Below are 18,012 nucleotides of genomic sequence, written 5' to 3' on the forward strand. Positions count from 1 at the left end.
AGCTCCTGTGCACAAAAACAAAAAACTGGGCCTACAAGCGCTGCGGTGCAGATATGCTTCAATCTGAGCTGGAGGGGTGGGGGAGGGGGGTCGAAGAGAACTTCCGTAGATTTGGGAGTTCAGTGTGTGAAATAAAATGTCCAGTCCCAGATAGAAGCGGAGGAGGACACCCCAAAGAAACACCCATATTCAATGTAATTCGCGTTCATAATTGGTCAACTCCGTGGTTCGTGATATAGTGGCATATGTTCGATTAATATGCCATGTGTGGTACATGGCGATACCGCCAAATAATGTGTGTTATATATATAGGAGTGGTGTCTTGCTCCGGTGCTTCGTCTCACCATTAATGATAGCTTCTTTTTGTAAGAAAGGAGAGAGGAGGGAGAGAGAGAGTGAGTAAAAGAGAGAGAGAGAGAGAGAGAGAGAGAGAGAGAGAGAGAGAGAGTCATGTCACTTAACGGACCGCTGGTACTCTGTGACTCAGTGCGCGGCTCCGCTTACATATAAGGACACGAGGCTATACCCACATCGGTCGGCTATTTGTCATCAGGCCAATCATCCTCACAGCCCATAGAAGCAAAAGTGGTCACACTTGTGGGTGAAGGGGTGTATCCGTGCCTCTTTACATAGCCGTGTTTGTATCGGCAGCAGACGCGCACATACGGACCCGGGGAATGTCCAGAGCGCACGACCCGCCGCATGCAAGCACGCATTCCTCCCGAACCTGCTCACACCTCCGCCTGTCTCTTTTTCCTCCCACAGCCAAGGATTACCTCCTGCCCGGGCATCGTTTGACGGAGTAAGAACGCCACAACCAACACGGAGTCTGGGTCATTTTCTTCTGCCACATCTTTGGGCTTCTTCGGGGAGGATATGGCACGGTGGGCGCTGGAGAGAGGAGCGCAGCCGGCACAGGCGAGAGGAAACAGGAGCTGAATGACAGGATGCCAGCGACCTGAGCACCGACACTTCTAACTTCGTTAAAAATAAGAAGGAAACAAGAGAGAGAGAGAGACCCTAACTCTTTATTGTGTCGAGTCGAGACAAGAATACTCGCTCGAAGAACCTGCCGGAGGAGTTTCTTTTACGGAGTTTTGAACTTTTTGTATGCGTAATTTTATTTTTTGGGTGACGAAACGAGGATGCATTGTGGATTAGTCTTGATCCTGTTCATGGGAATCCTTCTGGCGGTCAAGGCTTTCAAAAACGGTAAGTGTGATATCTGACATCTCTATGACTACAGCCTGTGTGTACCCTGCAAAGCTAGTAATCCCAATATGTTTCTAAAAGATTAGCTCGCTCTGATCTCCGCTGATCTTTAGGCAAACTCGCAAGGCGCTTATACCTGCCCATTCCGCCCACACCTTGGGAGAATCCCTGTTATTATATTTCAACAGAGACTTCAGTATTATTGCTTAATAGCCGCTAGAGATCACCATGGCCCATGGTCTAGTTGTTTCCTCTTTATTGTATAAATAATATTTATGATGTAGCCTCCAATATTCCCATGTTAGGTTTTTAATTTTTTTTTATCTCTCATGGTGCCCCAAAATATCTTCTTTTTTTTATTCACCTAACTTCAGCCTCTGGGATGCGTGTTATCTCCCGGGAGCTCCTTTTGAGAGCACGGCTGATTCCCGTTGTGTGGGGCCTGCATGGTGTCGCTGTGTGTTTTAGTGAAGGTTAAAAAAAAGTCAGCTCACATCCTTACACAACTTCCCCTTGTTGTATTCTAGCAGTAACCGCTTTTTTGATTCTACCTCGCGCTTTCATTTAATCACATTTTATTCCGATCGAATTAATTATCAAAGTGGGACACGCGCGCGCCTGTTGCGTGTGCGTGCTTATTACAGCAACAGATGTCGGAAGCTTTCATGTTAAAACTATGAAAATGCGCGCGAATCAAGATAAATGTGAGTCGCTGCCCTCTGGGAAAAACAAAGTATAACTTCCTTTTATGGTGAAACTCATCGTTCAAAGGAACAGACTGAATCCGTTTGACTTTTGGCTTCGGCGAAACTTTTTTTCTTTCCCTGAAGCTTCTCCATTCACACTTTTTATTTGCTTTCATACATCCACCCAACGCTGCTCCTTTTCTTATTGTAATGTGTTCCTTCATCTCAGTGTGCCACCCACAGCCAGACTGCTTCATAATAACTCCCCGTAAGCAATAGTAGGCTAATAGTATTATTAATAATAATACTAAAGACAACATATACATTTTGTCCATGTTAAAGTCTTAAACTTGTGTATGTCTTGACTTATTAAACTCTGTAAAAGATAGATAGATAGATAGATAGACACTGTCCTGTCTTAAGGGAGGCAAAGATGTTTTGGTGCAGGTCCAACTATAAACTGCTATAATGGAGCTGTAATAAATAATAAATATGAGGGGTTAAATAACTCTCCCTTTTCCGCTCCCCTCGTAGATAAATGTGGAGACAACATCAGAATCTCAGCGGCCAACTACCTCACCTCGCCTGGATATCCCCTGGCCTATCCCCCTTCTCAGCGATGCGTGTGGGTGATATCTGCGCCTGGTCCTCACCAGCGGATCCTCATCAACTTCAATCCGCATTTCGATCTGGAGGACCGGGAATGCAAGTAAGTACACCGCGACACTTTCGATGGAGAACAGATGTGCCCCCCAAACCGCCGAAACTAATCTCTTATTAAGTTGGTTGTTGTCTTCGAGAGCCCCAAATCTGATTTATAGTTATACCGGAATAAATAGGATGGGGAGAAAATATTATGCAGTTTGTTCTGCAAAAATGGTTGAATGAAATAACATTATTAGTGAAATTAATCTACCTGGGAAGCTCACGCTGCACCGTGAGAAGCTGTTCACACAAACAAACATGCATATCTCATTTCAAGTATTTCTGGGTTTTGCTTTTCATATGCGTGCGGGACGCTCCTGTGTGTGTGCGTGTGTGAGTGAGTGGGACAGTCATTCCCCCCATCCCCTCATGCATATTGCGCATGAAACTGCGCCATCTAGTGTCGACAGGCTCACTGAAACGTGCCACTGCGACCCTGCTCCACCACCAAACAGGGCAGAAAGGAATGCCCCCTCCATGCACTTGGTTTTGGAATGGACTCGTGGAGTGAAGTCACCGGTGTGTGATATTGATTCGAATTGCCGTGCTTCTGCAGAAGGCCTTTGAGTTCATCGGGGGCCATTAACCGTGGTAACTTTATGCAGTGTGAGAAGAAGAAGAAGAAAAAGAAAAATATCCGTCTTAATGAGCCATTTACTTCCACATGTGCTTGTAAAATCCCATGACTGCCCTCAAAAACAAGTGTGAACTTCCAAAAGCAGGGTTTCCATAAACAAGACAAAAAACTCAACCAATTGAATGAGGCAGTCACTGTTAAAACTTGCTGAAATTGTCCCCCCCCCCCTTTTTTTCAAGGTGAATCCCTTAGTGGCAGTTAGTTACTGATCCTTATTTGACTTGCTGTTGCATCCAACAAAAAGCGAAGCGGCCAACCTGTTGTCAGATAGATAGTTTAAGCCGATGAAACGGGAGACAGACAGTAATGTGATGAGCCTGTTTCAGTGTGGCTGCCCTGAGGTGAGCCTTGCCTGGGCAGACTGCCTCCCTCTGATTGCCTGTCTCTCTCTCTCTCTGTGTGTGTGTGTGTGTGTGTGTGTGTGTGTGTGTGTGTGTGTGTGTGTGTGTGTGTGTGTGTGTGTGTGTGTGTGTGTGTGTGTGTGTGTGTGTGTGTGTGTGGGTGTGTGTGTGTGTGTCTCTGCCCGGCTCTGTCTCAGCTGTTTGTTTACGCTGCAGGGCTCGGGAGAGGACAGGGCTTTGCTGGATCCTGTTACTGTATCACTTCTCCACCCAAAAATCCTGGACCCTATGTTTCTTTTGTGTTCCCTATATGTCTGCAGGGTGTGTGTGCGCGCGTGTGTGTTATGTATGTATATATAATTATTATTATTTCTCAATTTTTTTATCTCGGATCTCAATCCCACTTTAACCTTTCTTTACTGCTGTCAGAGATTTACGGCAGGCCGAAACCGAGCCCGTCTTTTTAAAAAGCGGGATGCTCCTTGACACTTCTTTTTGGGTCCGATTTCAGCAGCAGCACCACAGGGAGTATTAAACTGTCCAACATCCTCAAGTTAGAACGAGAGAGAGAAAGGAAGTCACAGGAGGAGGGAGGGTGTGTGAGCAGAAACAATGCCCTCGCTAATCAAATTAGTCAGGAATGAATTTCCTGTTTCTAAACACACGCACTAAAAAGAATTTAAGCCCCTGCAGGTTCAACAGAGGCTGTTTTTTTAGGAAATGCGAACCAAATACGCCGGCAGACGGCCGTGAAACTTAAGTAAGTCTCTGATTCATGTGGGCCACGAAGACACTGTGGGGTCGACCTGAACCCACAGCTTTTTTTCTTTTCCTCCCTATTTTTACCTCGGCGTGCCGTTTCATTTTGAATGTTTGTAATGCGGTGGTTTTAATGGGGCTTTAGTTCCACTTCACAATGGATCCCGCCTCGTGCCACTTCCCTCCGACTTTAGCCGGCAATGACAGGCCATGACGTGAAATCCATTTTTCCTTTTCCATTTTTTCTCCCTCTTTAATTTTGAATTACGGCGCGATGTAACATGAGAGTGGGCTGCTGTGCTAATCGCTGACAAGGCATGTCATAGGTAACTGGATTACGGAACGGGGGAATAGTTACTCATGTGTCCGCGGACAGTAGTTGGGTGTGATTTGTGTTGGACCCATCAGACTCCATGTCGCAGCACCACTCACCAAATCAGCCCTTACATAAATGGAAACTGATGAGAATGGCTTCCTTATCTGATGGACTGGCAGAGTGGGCGGAGGCGGCGGGGGCCACAAAGCATGCTTCAGTGCACTGCCTTGCAATCTAATTAGTGGGAAAATGGAACACACATGCACCACATGTTCCCCAACATGGCTGTTATCTGCAAACCAAACAAGAAGCACTCAAAGTGGTGCTCGTAAAGAGGGGGAAAAACGGCCTCTTTACTGAGTGGAGCCTGGCTGGGCCCGGGGGTGGCAGGGAGGGGGGTGGGGGGGCGGTGTTGTTGCACGTGTGTGCTCCACCCGGACAGGTTTGTTTGGGGAAGTGCAGAGGCCTGTATCCTGAGAGCCGAGGGGAGGAAAGCACTTCATCACCGAGATAAGGAGACTTAAGTGAGGCCTGCGATTCTGAATGCAGAGCGTGTTTACCTTTCACGCGCCGCTGTAGAGTGGGCTTTTTGGGAGGGTTGGTGACGTTCTGCGCCGCCCGCATCGAGGGCAAATATTTGGAGTCCATTTGGTTCAGTAAAAAAAAGAAGTGTGTCCTAACGAGCGAGCGAAAAGCTCAAGTTGGAAACAAAAACGGAAGTAAACAGATAGTGCTTTCGCTCCACTCCCTCTCGCTTCCCTGCGATCTGATAAGGGGTGCTCGGCTGAGTGTGGAGGAAACACGAGAGGTTTCACTGGATTTCATTTGAGACAGCTTTCACATAAAAGGCTGATTGAATGGGTTGTTTATCACATTTTTAAGACTCTAGTCTAGTTCTTACGGTCCAATTTAGATTTTATTTTTAGATATCTGTACAGTTTCCACGACCTGCTGAGCAGCAGGCTCTCCATCTCCTGCTGACTCGAAGAGGAGAACCAACTTTACCTATATTTGTGATGCACCCCTGACATTATGAATCATTGATAGCGTCAGATCTGCTGACCCAACCAGTAAAAAAACAGTGAGGGGGTTTAAAAAACAGACCCACCGTCTCCTCTTTCTCGGCGTTCCCTCATTTCTTTGCTTTCCTCTCTGTCTGGTTGGTGTTTTTCCGGACCTCGCAGAAAATTCCAGGGTGACAGTAGCGTGCAGCAGTAGACGGAGAGGGGAGGGTTCAAATGAGATGGATGGCAGGGTGGTACGCGGCGGTGAAGATATTTGAGGAATGCCTCCCTTTGTGTGTGTGTGTGGGGGGGGGAGACGGGAGGGGGAAAGTCAGCCTTCAAAAGCCCGCGAGAGCCCCCCCGCCTTCAGGTGCCTGTAACTCAAAGCATGGGAAAGTGCTCTCTTCCTCTTCTTTTTAATTGTAGTCCGCTGCTTCTGTCCCAATGCCCCTCTCCGCTGGGACACCCCGCTGAGCTGCCCCTGTGGAGCTGCTGGGCCTGCTGGGAAGGCAAACATTCTCCGCTGTGTACCCCTCTACAATAGACATCCTGCCCTTCCTGGCATTCCTGACCTGGCCCAAACTCCAGAGATGATGGAGCTCCATGGGGGGGGGGGGGGGGGGGGCTTTTTCCTGGATCTATAGTTGGCTCTGTCTTTGTCATGTGGAATCCTAATAACTCCGCTCACATGGCCACAGTGCCCGTCAAAGAGTGCCACCTGTTTCTAGGAAGTGAGAGTGGAGGACAGAAGGGGCTTTAGGGGAAAGAGCAACGCGGTCAATATCCCTAATTCCCCTGTTAACCCCCCCCCCCCCCCCTCCTCCGGATACCTGAATAGCATCTCTATGATAGCGGTGGAGCTTCACAGCTGGGGAGTGAGGATCTGACAACAGCTCCTCGCCCTCCCACCCCCCTTCATGACTCCTCTTTCACCTCCTCTAGAATCCAACCACGAGCAAATAAGGAGAAGTGGGCTGTGTAACCATTTATCCGACGTTGTCATGGAAGAAAAATACACAAGGCACTAATGCAACAGGGCCTGTGGCGCGAGAGGCTTTTAAAGAAGGGAAGTGCCGTGACCTCCCGGGCCTTTGGGAGTGACATGGATTGTTGGAGATACTTATAGGCCAGAGTTAGAGGACATTTATTTATGTTGTGGACAGTGCGCGTTTTTTCAGCGTGCACGTCCGGGTGCTGGCGGGGTTCAAAGTGCCGCCGCCAAACAGGCACGGCGGAAAAAAGAAATGAGGAGGGCGTTGAGATGTCGCGGCGCCGCTTCTTTTAACTACCGGGTTCGCCAAAGGCAGCTGAAACTGTGCACCTGCTATCTTCCCTGGCAATGGAGTCCCAGGGTTCATAACAATAGAAATCAAACTGCACCTCCATTGACATTGAAACAGTGCGGCTTGTCGGCAGCGTTTCAAAAGAGCAATCCACTTTGGCACTTCATGGCAATTACACCGAACCGTAACTTCCGGAGACGAGCACTCCGCGACTTAACTGTCTGTTTATAGCACATCCTTCTCGATCTGTGACCCTGCACAAAATTAACCGTGGATGAGGTGAGGGTCCACGAGAGCAGCAGAGGAACGTTAAGGGCTCGCTTTGTGAGCTAACCAGCGGGCCGGAGAGACGCGACGGCGGACAGAGAAGTCGCACTGGGAGAGCAGTTGACCTTCACGCCTCGTCTTCATCTCTTTAAAGCACGAAGGGTTTCTCCCTGGCTAATGAGCAGGATAAAAGTAGCTCCATGCACATGCTTGCAATACGTGTGAGTGTTCATGTTTGACCATGGGGTTGCGGGGCTATTTTTTCTTTTCTCCTTGTCCTTCCTTTTTTTTTTTTTCATCAGCCGGTGAAGTGTTTCACCTTGGCCGCGGCTTGGAAGGGCATCCTGATTGAAAAGCTTTCTGTCCGTGGCATCTGCCGTCCTCCCCGCTGCTCTGTCACCACTTTGATTCATGCACAATCTGACCACAACCGGGAGGCGAGCCACTCTGCCTCGCAGCAGGAGCGGGGGGGGTCCACTTCACAGCCGAGGAGTAAGAAACAGAGGGGCGAGGGAGGGCGAGGAACAGAGAGAGAGAGAGACGCGAAACAGGCCAGTGCTCATAAATAACCCGCTGGATTTCAAGCCCGGGTCGCATTTATCTGCGGCGGCACATAAGCATCATACGGTCTCACGTGTCTGCCTGTTTTGTTCTTCATCTCGACGTGGGAGTTAGCGGCTCGGGTTTGCCAGAGATTGAGTGTCCCTAAGCTGTTTCTGGCACACGGCTGGTGGATTCCGTTTTGTCTTCTTCTCTCTTTCTCTCTCTCTCTCGTGTCTTTTCCTTTCCATCCCCGAAACCAACACAAGCTTCCCTATATGGAAGTTTCTTGTGGAATGGAGCCGTGGCTTAAATATGTCAGCCGTATGCTGTTTTACTTCTTCTTTTTTCTTTTTTAAAATCCAAAACAGATTGCTAGAAAAAGAGCCGCACGGAGAGCCTTGTGATTAGAGGACAACATTTGGTAATATCAGCTCTCGATCTATTATTGACTGTAAGAAAAATACCTACTCATTTTTCCCTCCAGTGCCTGATGAAAAAGCATTAAACACTAGGGCTATGATTCAATTATGCGTTTGTTTCCAAGGGACAGTTGGCAATAAGCGCCGTCTCAACCCCCCCCCCCCCCTTATCTCTGCCTCATATAATAGAATTAGCAACATGTTTTCGTCTCGCGCCTTCTTCCTTTTCCATTAATAATAAAAAATAATAATCATTTATTATATATAGCGCTTCTCTAGACACCCGAAGTCGCTTTATAGTCCAGCGTCCAGTAGTCATACACACACAGTCATACCGGTGGTGGTAAGCTACATCAGTAGCCACAGCTGCCCTGGGGCAGACTGACGGAAGCGTGGCAGCCAATCAGCGCCGACGGCCCCTCCGACCACCACCAACATTCATTCATATCCATACGATGCGGTGCATGTCTTTATGATGGTGGGGGAAACCAGAGTACCTGGAGTAGACCCACGCAGGCACGAGGAGAACATGCAAACTCCACACAGAAGGACCTGGAACGACCGGGTTTTAACCGGGATTCGAACCCAGGCCCTTCTTGCTGTGAGGCGACAGTGCTAACCACTGAGCCACCGTGCTGCCCGTACATTAAACTTTGATTTCCCAGTTTATGAGGACACGTCATGGAAAAACAACAAGAAGGGAGAAGGAGAGTGAATGAATGAGTAATAGTTTGAGTTCATAGGTAGCAGATCAGTAGCCGGGGGTGAGGGGTGGAGGGGGGTTGCTTTGAAACTGTAGCTCCCAATGTCTTACTGACCCGCCCGTCCCAGAAAGAGAAAAAGGGAGAGGGAGGTCTGGGCGCTTTAATGCAGCGTGCCCAGGCTTGTCGGACATGTTGCGTTGAGTGGTCTAACCTTGAATGAGGCTTAAGAGTTTGATTGATGTGGCCGCGGTCCCACGCTTGTTTCCCCAACGCCACAGTGCTTACAGATCCACAAGGGGTGGCAGGTTGGAGGGGGGGGTTACCAACCGCAGGGTTCTTTATTCAATCAAGCTAATCCCCAGAGGGGCTCTTGGCGAAGCAAAGTTTGTTTGCAGCGGGTAAGAGGGTCGGTAGGTCTAGGAAGTGAAGCCAATGGCCCTCCGGTCTCAGCCCCGGATCCCCGGGGTCATTTTCGGTCACTGTGTTCGCGCACAGCGGGTCGGCTCGCTGGTGTTTCTGCACCACTCAGCCGGCCGTGATTCGAGCCGGGACGGCAAGCAGACAGTGATTGATGGGGCGGTACCCCGCCGCTCTCTGATTGAGTTAGAGCCACTCACAAGCCCTCGCTTTGTTTGCTCTTTGCTTGATGTCTCCTCACCAAATTGGCAACATTAGATGTGGACTTTCTTTTTTGTCGAGGCCGCCACTTTTTTTTTCTTTTTTCTTTTTCTCACGGCTTTGATTCTTTTGTTCGACGGCAGTAATTGTGAAAAAGAAGTCTGTATCTTCAGCCCTTACAGCAACCGTCTGTAGCATTATCACAGCAGGGTGGTGCTGAAGGAGTTATTAGAAGCCTGTACCCCATGCTGTTCCAGCCTATAGACAGGGGTGAGCCATGCACTTGCACAATCACCCAGTGGATTTCAGCAGAAAGCAGAGGGAAAGGACAGTTGGCAGGACAGTTTGATGGTAGGGCCAGTAAACGAAAGAGTCACCTTGCCTTTCAAATGCTGGCAAGGGCTGGCTGGCCATCAGCGCTCCGATCGGCCCAGTAATGCTGAGCATTCTGTGGCTCCACGGTAGAGGTGCACCGCTTGGCGCGTGGCCCTCGCAGCACGACATATTTGGCTTTCCAAATGTTTTTTTTACCCGCAGGGAGAACAATACGGCTGTCAGCATGAAATGAAGGACGTGGTTATAGACACACGATATTGTGTCTAAGGACTGATCCGCCCAAAACTGGCAACAACTGACCATGCTATAAAGCAAATGTCTGCTGGTACTCGAAAAAGAGTTTATTTCCATCAATATCCTTTTTCCTGTTCCTGTTAATAAATAAAAATAGCTTGTCTTGTCTCAAGGTTGTTGTGTGGTTGAAGGTCAGACGACTGTTTGTTTACATATAAGCAGACAAGCCTCTCTTTCGGGGGCCAGTTCACGCTCCCAGCCAAGTGGCTCTGCGTCCAGCCACATGACCGGGTCACGGAGCAGCCGGCCCAGACTGCTCTCCGACCCCCTCATTCCTCCGCCGCCTCTGCAGACTGCAGGGAGGACAAAGGAAAAGAAAGAGGGAGGGAGAACGTCACAGGGAATGGATGGGGGCATTTAATTGAATAATTCCCAGTGCAGTTATTACCACCATTGCTTTCCTAGTTGTTGCTGAGCATGCTTCACGCCTCTAAACCTTTTGCTGGATTCGTGTTGGCACCTGTTTGCCAGCTGCCTCTATCAGCTATTTGCACGACTTCTCTCCTTTGTTTCGGTTCCGTCGCTCTATCAACCGCTCAACTTGCACGCCTTCAACCTTTCAAACCCAACAGCAGCACCATCCCACCCACGCCACACCACTTTTTTTCTCCCTTCCTGCCCATTGTGGAGAGGTGAGAGAGTCACCCTCTAGTTGACCCAGGCGGCATCTCCCCTCCTCCTTTCCCTCGCCTCCTCAGCTCCTCTTGCCTTCTTTGAGCATGCCGTGCCCCTCGCACACACACACACACACACACACACTGCTCGTTACCCAGCTGTGGAGCGCCGCTTCTTGCTTCTTCTTGCATCAGGAAAAGATAGACGATTGCCTTTGCATACGGCACTCCATTTCTTAGGAGGGCATATTGTTTCTGTTTTTTCTCATCATCCCGTAAAAATGTGATGTTGTGTAGCATTCACTCTGCTAGGATTAGTCCTTTCAGTGTGTCACTTAGCTAAAGGTCGTGGACGATTATTTCCAGTGCATCCTATACCATGTCGTCATGAACAGAATATCTGTGATACTCTGTCCCTGAATTGTTTTGGGACATACTGTATCTAAACTAACCCTTTTTATTGTGATATGGTCCTGGCCTCTTCTGGAAGTGTACTCCTTAGAGTTTTCCAATCAGAAAGTCACAATTAGTCCAAGTGACAGTGAAGCGAGTGAACAGTAATGGAAATGCTTGCCTGTATTTTGGTCAAATTGACCAATCTGGATCTTTTTTGTTTTGAAGTGGCTGTCTTTGGTTCACACAGACTCAATCGTGATACTCTTGATAGTAAGCTGAGTGGTGGTTGTAGTGGGTTCCAGGCCCATATTTGGGCCCCCTGCTTCAGGGTCAAGACCCAATGCTCCATGCAGGGTGTATCTATGCCACCGAGTTTCATCGGGGACTGGAGCAGGGCGTTGACGGTGTGTTTAAAGCGGCCCCTTGACTCCCAGCGCCCTGTTATTTTTACCCTTGACTTCTCATAGTTGTAACACCTCGTGCCACAGACCCCTTGTGGAGGACTCTCTCTCCGCTCACCTCTGCCTGCCCCCTCTCTCCGGTGCAATCAGAGATCCTCTCAAATGTCAAGGTGGGACAAATGGGAGCCATTCCCTCCTGTAATGGTCCCAGAAATGGGCTGATTTGCCCCCCACCCACCTCTTCCCTTTCTCTCCACCCTCTCAAAGGTAACACACAGGACTTGTCAACCCTTCTATCTTTTGGGCGTTCTTTCCCGTCTTGTATTTTTTTTACTGTTATGCCAATTTGCCTCTCTCTTTTAGCCATTTGTAAAACATATCACAGAGTTATGTTAACGTATTGTACCTATTAGATGTATAACAGACATATCACATAATATCTCTCAGTCACAATGTCTGTATAACAAGGCCACTTCCACACTGCTTTACTTCCATGTGCTTTTTAGAAATGTACCCAAAGGGATTCATCCACAAAAGCATACATTCACTCTGTGAATATTCATATCTGTACGCATACGGAGTGCTGCTGTATATGCTAAGCAATCTCATTTCCGAAGCTCACTTAGTGGGGAAGAAAGTGCTAAATGCGTATTTCCGTTTAGCCAAGGGCAGTTTTTCTAATTAATTGGAGTTAGTCATCTCGCTTTAGTCACGATAACAAGATGGGTGATGGGGAAGAAGAGAAGTCTCAACCCTACTCACAACTGCAGCTATTATTTAGCACTTTCATATAGTCTTGAACTCAGCAAAGCACTGATGGATGTATTTTCATATTATTGTTAGTATTATTAATTATTACAATTTTAACTTACAATTTTGCACCTCATTGAGGTAGATGCTCTCTCGATACACGTTGATGGTTCATCATTATCCATTTTCATTTTAAACTAGGACTAACAATTTCTTTAAAAATATATATATTTTGTTATCACTTTTTAATTTGAAATATTTCATATACACCTGTATTTGGATTAAAATATGCAATAATGCAAAAAGCTTAATGAAAATCAGATTTTTCTTTTAAATATTTTTTTATTTGGTTGTTGATCTTCTCTGCCGCTCATTTGTGTTATGTTCACATATTTTAAAATATTTTTTGCAGAAGCTCAACAAGAAGCTTATCTCAACTGTACAATGTGGTGAACTTTGTCCTCTTATACTTGGAATCATGATGCATCACAACAAAAAAGAATCAGCCCATTTATGAAATGGGTGTATCTTTAAATCCACAGTGTTAGGCCCTACAAGACAGATGACTAAGTCACGGCGGGCAAATTGACTTCGTTTTTTGTTTAAACTGCCTCGCACATCTATCATCGCGTTATTGTGACCCATTTGTCATGCTTCACAATTTTAATGAGGGAAGGAGGCCAAAGGGAACATAACAGGATGGCTGGGAATATGCACAGCCGGGCTTTGGCCCTGCAGGCATGTCGCGGTCGCCCATGGGAGTAGAAAGAAAGTCAGCTGAACATACTTCAGCATTGGCAGGGGTCAAAGGCCAGCGTTCCTTACATGTGAGGTGAGCACGGGCAATTTAGTCGGCCTGCTATAAGTGGAAGCTTTTGTGGTCAGCTTTATATCCCCTGCTTGTTTTTAGCCCCCCCCCCCCCCCTGTCTGCGTCTCCATCCAGCTCAGTGTGAGCCAGCTCTGTGCTGAGCAGAGAGGATCCGCCCCCCACCTTGGGGTAGAATCCTCCCCCTGTCAGTCTGTGCTCGTGTATCTCCGAATAAAGGATTATTGTGTGTGTTGCAAAGGGCAGGGTGGGGTGGGGGGAGATGCAATAATTGAGTCTAAATAGCCAATTTCATTAGTTTGATTGTTGGCGACAGCAGATCTCTTGCCAGTGTAATTAGGAAACCTAATGGATGGAGGCACGCTAAGTTCATCAACACTGATGATAATTGCTGTTCGGGAAAGCGAATATGCTTCACCGACGTGTGTCCGAGGCTGCCGCAGAATCACAAGCAGCCACACGACATCTAAAAATACGAGCGGCGAGCAAACCGCGTGGGGGCGACACCCAAACAGGCCGGTCAGAGGGGCTGCAGCTGGGCCTTCTGGGGCGGGCGACCTCCATCTTTTCATCTTCATTTTTATCTTCCATCCGTCCGTGTGGCAGCGTGGCAGCGAGCAAAGCAGTCATGCCCTTCTCCCCTTGCTGATAAGGAACCACTTCTGAACCCATCAGGTCTGATTGGTTGTGGTTTGTCCCGCTGGGCGGGTTCGCCCGCTCCGAGGCCTTCGACTCCCGCTATAATTTTTTTGCACATTCAGAAGTGGAGACACATCCGTGGAGACGGTGATAGCTGCAGATTTTTATTGCATTTTTTTCCCCTGATTCATGGTAAAGCTTCTGTTCTAACGACGCATTCCTGACCTTCAATAAAGATCTTAATGTTAGCAAGTCAATTAATGAAGATCATGAAGACGTGGACTCGGTTTACTGCCCCGGTTTTCTTTCCGTGCTTCCCTGTCTGCCCCGGCGAGCTGCATCAGGTCAGTCGTCATTACAGGAAAGACTGCACATGTTATTCCAGTGCGGGTTAATGAATGTCACATGCACGAGGCGGATTGGGAGGCAAAGTAAAGAAAGGGAGACCATTTTATTTCTGAGAGGTATGTCCCCTCCGGGCTTGGAAAAAGTAAGGTGGGGATCAGCTTGTTTCGTGGCCCCCTTGTACGAGCGTTAATGATGTTTTTTTCACAGCCCCGAGTGACAGTTTGTTCGCCGAGACTCGTTAACACGGGAGCTCTCCGGAGTTTTCTGACAGCTGACAACAAAGTCCTTTTCCCTGCTAAGTCCCCCCTGGGCCCCACTTGTGTTATCCAGAGATGTTTTGACATGCGGTCGCTGGCCTGTTTTCACACGAGAGCCACTTGCACTGCGCCGGCCAGCCAAAGAGAAACAACAGAGAAAAGCGCACGCGGCATTTTTTCTACAAGCAGCTCGACCGAAGAGGGGTGATGGCAGAGAAAGAGCTCTTGTTCCGGGGCTTTCCACAGCATGCTTGAGCTTATAAATGGTCTGATTAAGAAATCCCACCAATTGTATGAGGCTCATACAGTCTGTCACAGTGTTATTCCATTGCCTCAGATTGTATTGCTTTTATAGAACAATATCAAGCAGACATTTATAGAGGGAGGACAGATTGTTTCCATGGGAAAGCTTCGGGCAATATAACTGTTATATTGTTAGGCCGTTGGTTTGTCACCTTCTCTTTGGCTTCGCAAGGAGGGCTAATGTTCTCGTTTGACACTGGCGGATTGCTTTCTCTCTGTGCCTGAAGAAGGAAGGCAGGCTAATACATTTGAGTCGGTGAAGCGAAGGTCGTTGAGAATTACATTCATTCCCCCCCGAACCCCCTCCTCCTCCTCCTCCTCCCCTGCCTACCACTTTTATTTTTTCCCTTTAATTTCCCCACTGGATTGGCAAACGGTTTTCACCATTAGCACTGTGGTAGTCAGCTCACTGTGTGTGTGTGTGTGTGTGTGTTTGTGTGTGTGTGTGTGTGTGTGTGTGCGTGTGTGTGTGTGTGTTATAGCCCACCCAGACCCAAAGCAGACTAGACCGATAAACAGGGGCATGGCTCAGCTGGATGGTGCTGTCATGGGGAATAAAAGCAACCACAACAGGAGTGATGTGACGTCAAGTATCACGACTGCAGGCCCCCAATAGGAGGAATCTAAGTTTAAATTGGGAGGTGAGGAAGACCCCCAAACTGTGGGACCGTAGGGGGCTTAAAAGTAGGCCGTGTGCTTCTTTTATGATCCTCAATAGAGGATGTTAACTGTCCTGTCGTCCCTGAGGACGCTCAACCCCAGAAGTGGGTCCCCACAGGTATTTAGATGCATTAGAGGTGCATTTAACACAGCTGGCAACGGGAGAGCCTTTTTTTCGCCGCCGTCAAACTGCCCAGCCAAGCTTACTCCGTAATGTCTTCCAGATGACGAGGGCCTGGATGGATCAGTTTTAGCAGGGGGAACCGCGCGGGCCCACTGGCACAGAACTGCCAGAATTCTGGCTGACACACCAGTCATTTAGGCACCAATAGAGACATTTTGGAGAAGGAGGTCCCTCTCGTTCTGTCTCTGCACAGCGACGAACCCCTCCGGGGCGTATTCTCTCCTCCATCTGCATCCTGTCTCCCGCTGGGCTCCTTTTTACGAGGGCCATCCGAGCTGATGATGACACGCCGCGGTGACAATACGCAAAAAACTGCTTTTTTCCGGAGGTGTGAGGAGTCTAAAATAAAAACCAAAATAAGAGTATTCCTCTTGTCTTCATGGCTTCATGGCTGATTTGTGAGGACAGGAAAAATTAAAACATTGGTGGACTGGCTTCCGTCCATATGCATAGGAAACACGCTGCACTTGACACAATATGCACAGTGCTCTGTGTGTGCGCACACAAACAACCAAACCGCACACTTGGGTTATACTGCAGCTTGCTTTTCTCTCCTTCTTCATCTCAATGATGCATCTCTGCATCAATTTTTTAGGCGTCTGGCAACACTCAGCTTTTGGCAGTTGCTGGGTGGAGCACAGTGGTGGGGGTGGGGGCAGAAACAGAGGCTCTGAGGTGAATTATAAGTCTGCTGATAGAACACAGCAGGGCCACAGCAAGATTGATGCTCTCCGTTGTGAGCTGGGAACCAAAAGATGGAGAGGAGAGGAGTCAGCAGATGGTGAGGACCTCCAAGCAGAGAAATTGATAGCACAAATACATTTTAAAAAGATACTAATGAGAATGTATCGAAAACTACTTTCATTTCCAAAATTCATACATTAACTTGAAACATTAACTTTAAATGTTTGTATCGGAAATATTTGCATTGGTGACTAAACTAGACGATGACATGTTACAATAGAATGAAACCCGATCCCAGCAATACGGGAGCCCATTTAACTAAATTATAAGCGGCCATTTAGCGTGCGGGGGGAGGATAACATTGTAGATTGTTTTTGTTTTACCGCGCTGCAGCTGATAAAGTAGCTTAAACAAAGTGGTGCTTGTGTGAGCCGAGTCGGGGCTATTGCCACAGCTGGTGGCCCGGCGATGAAGAAGAAGAAGAAGAAGAAGAAGAAGACGAAGAAGATGAAGATGAAGAGATTGATGAATGTTGACAGCTCCATACCACCTCAGATCACTCCATCTCAGCAGAAAGAGCGTGAAGTCATCCATTTCTATCCAGCTCTACATTTAGTTACTGTCTCTCCTGTCTCTCCTCTCTCTCTCTCTCTCTCTAGCGAACTCTTCTTTGTTTTAAACCTGGAGATAGCCCTTTTAAGCCCTATTACCACAAATTGACTCTTGTGACTCTGTTTTTGTTTTGAGGAAAGTAAAGGAAACCATATTTGTCATAAGAAAAGGTGCTAAAGCATGCGTGTTGATACAAGTCAGGCCCCACCTGAGGGATTTAGTCTCCCCCCCCCCCCACTCCCCGAGCCATCACTCAAAGTGTAAATCGCCTTTCTGTGTGAAATCCGGCGCATTAAGTGAATTCAGAATCGCTGAGGATACGTGATGTTTTGACAGTAATTGAGGAATCGAGCATGACTATGAAAATAGGCCCCTTTGCCCGGAAGGAACATATCTTCTGTGGAAGGGAGGAGACAGAGAGAGTGTGTGTTCACACACCTGCTGCACATTATACATAGACATCAGAGTTCCTTTCTCATTTTCACTATAAGCAAATTACGTTTTTTATTCATGTGGTGTCCTGATGAAGATGGACCATCATCGTAGGGGGGGGGGGGGATTGGAGACAGAATATATTCGATAAGTGGCCCGCAGAGCTGAAAAACTTGGCGAGAACCGGTGCGTTACGGGCAATTAGGAACTATGGAAACTCAAACCTGAAATCTGCTTTTTTGCAGCTCCGCTCGCCCCGTTGCTCGCAGTCATAACACCGCACGGAAAAGTCATCTGAAACATCATGCAAACTCACACAACACACACACGCACAGACACACACAGACACACACAGGCAGTAGAGTTAAAACCACCATTCAAGTGCATTTAACAAGTGCCTGAAAACACACACACTGATAACCGGAGGCTATTTAGACCACCCGCGTCGGCCAGTCACTCTCTACCAGCTTTAGTTTCGCATGCCAGATTGCAAGTGTGTGTGTGTGTGTGTGTGTGTATGTATGTGTGTGTATCACGGCTCCTCTTCCCAATCGTATTTCAAAGCTGTTTTTCTCTTCTGCTCCCAAACTCTGCGCCGACTCAATTAGGCGGCTGCTGCCTTCCATAGCCGTGGGTCTGAAATTCCATTTGAATGTGTGTGTGTGTGTGTGTTTAATAGCTTTACCACCTGCTCTTTCTATAACACCAGCATAAGCCAAAGGCCATGATACGATCACTCCCATTTTCTCTCTTACAAGAAGCACACACACCATCAGCGTTA

General features: G+C 47.9%; 1 protein-coding gene across 2 annotated transcripts in view; it reads left to right on the top strand.

The window, feature by feature from the left end:
• The window catches only part of nrp1a (neuropilin 1a), a 57,700-nt gene that overhangs the window by 1,024 nt on the left and 38,664 nt on the right, over positions 1 to 18,012 (top strand). For both annotated transcript variants that reach the window (XM_056433756.1, XM_056433757.1), the window contains exons 2-3: positions 766 to 1,212; positions 2,433 to 2,607. In XM_056433756.1, coding sequence (XP_056289731.1) covers positions 1,146 to 1,212; positions 2,433 to 2,607 — 242 coding nt within the window. In that variant the 5' untranslated portion in view covers positions 766 to 1,145. The remainder of the gene's footprint in view (positions 1 to 765; positions 1,213 to 2,432; positions 2,608 to 18,012) is intronic.

The sequence above is a fragment of the Pseudoliparis swirei genome, chromosome 16, assembly GCF_029220125.1.
Source record: "Pseudoliparis swirei isolate HS2019 ecotype Mariana Trench chromosome 16, NWPU_hadal_v1, whole genome shotgun sequence".
Classification (NCBI taxonomy): Eukaryota; Metazoa; Chordata; class Actinopteri; order Perciformes; family Liparidae; genus Pseudoliparis; species Pseudoliparis swirei.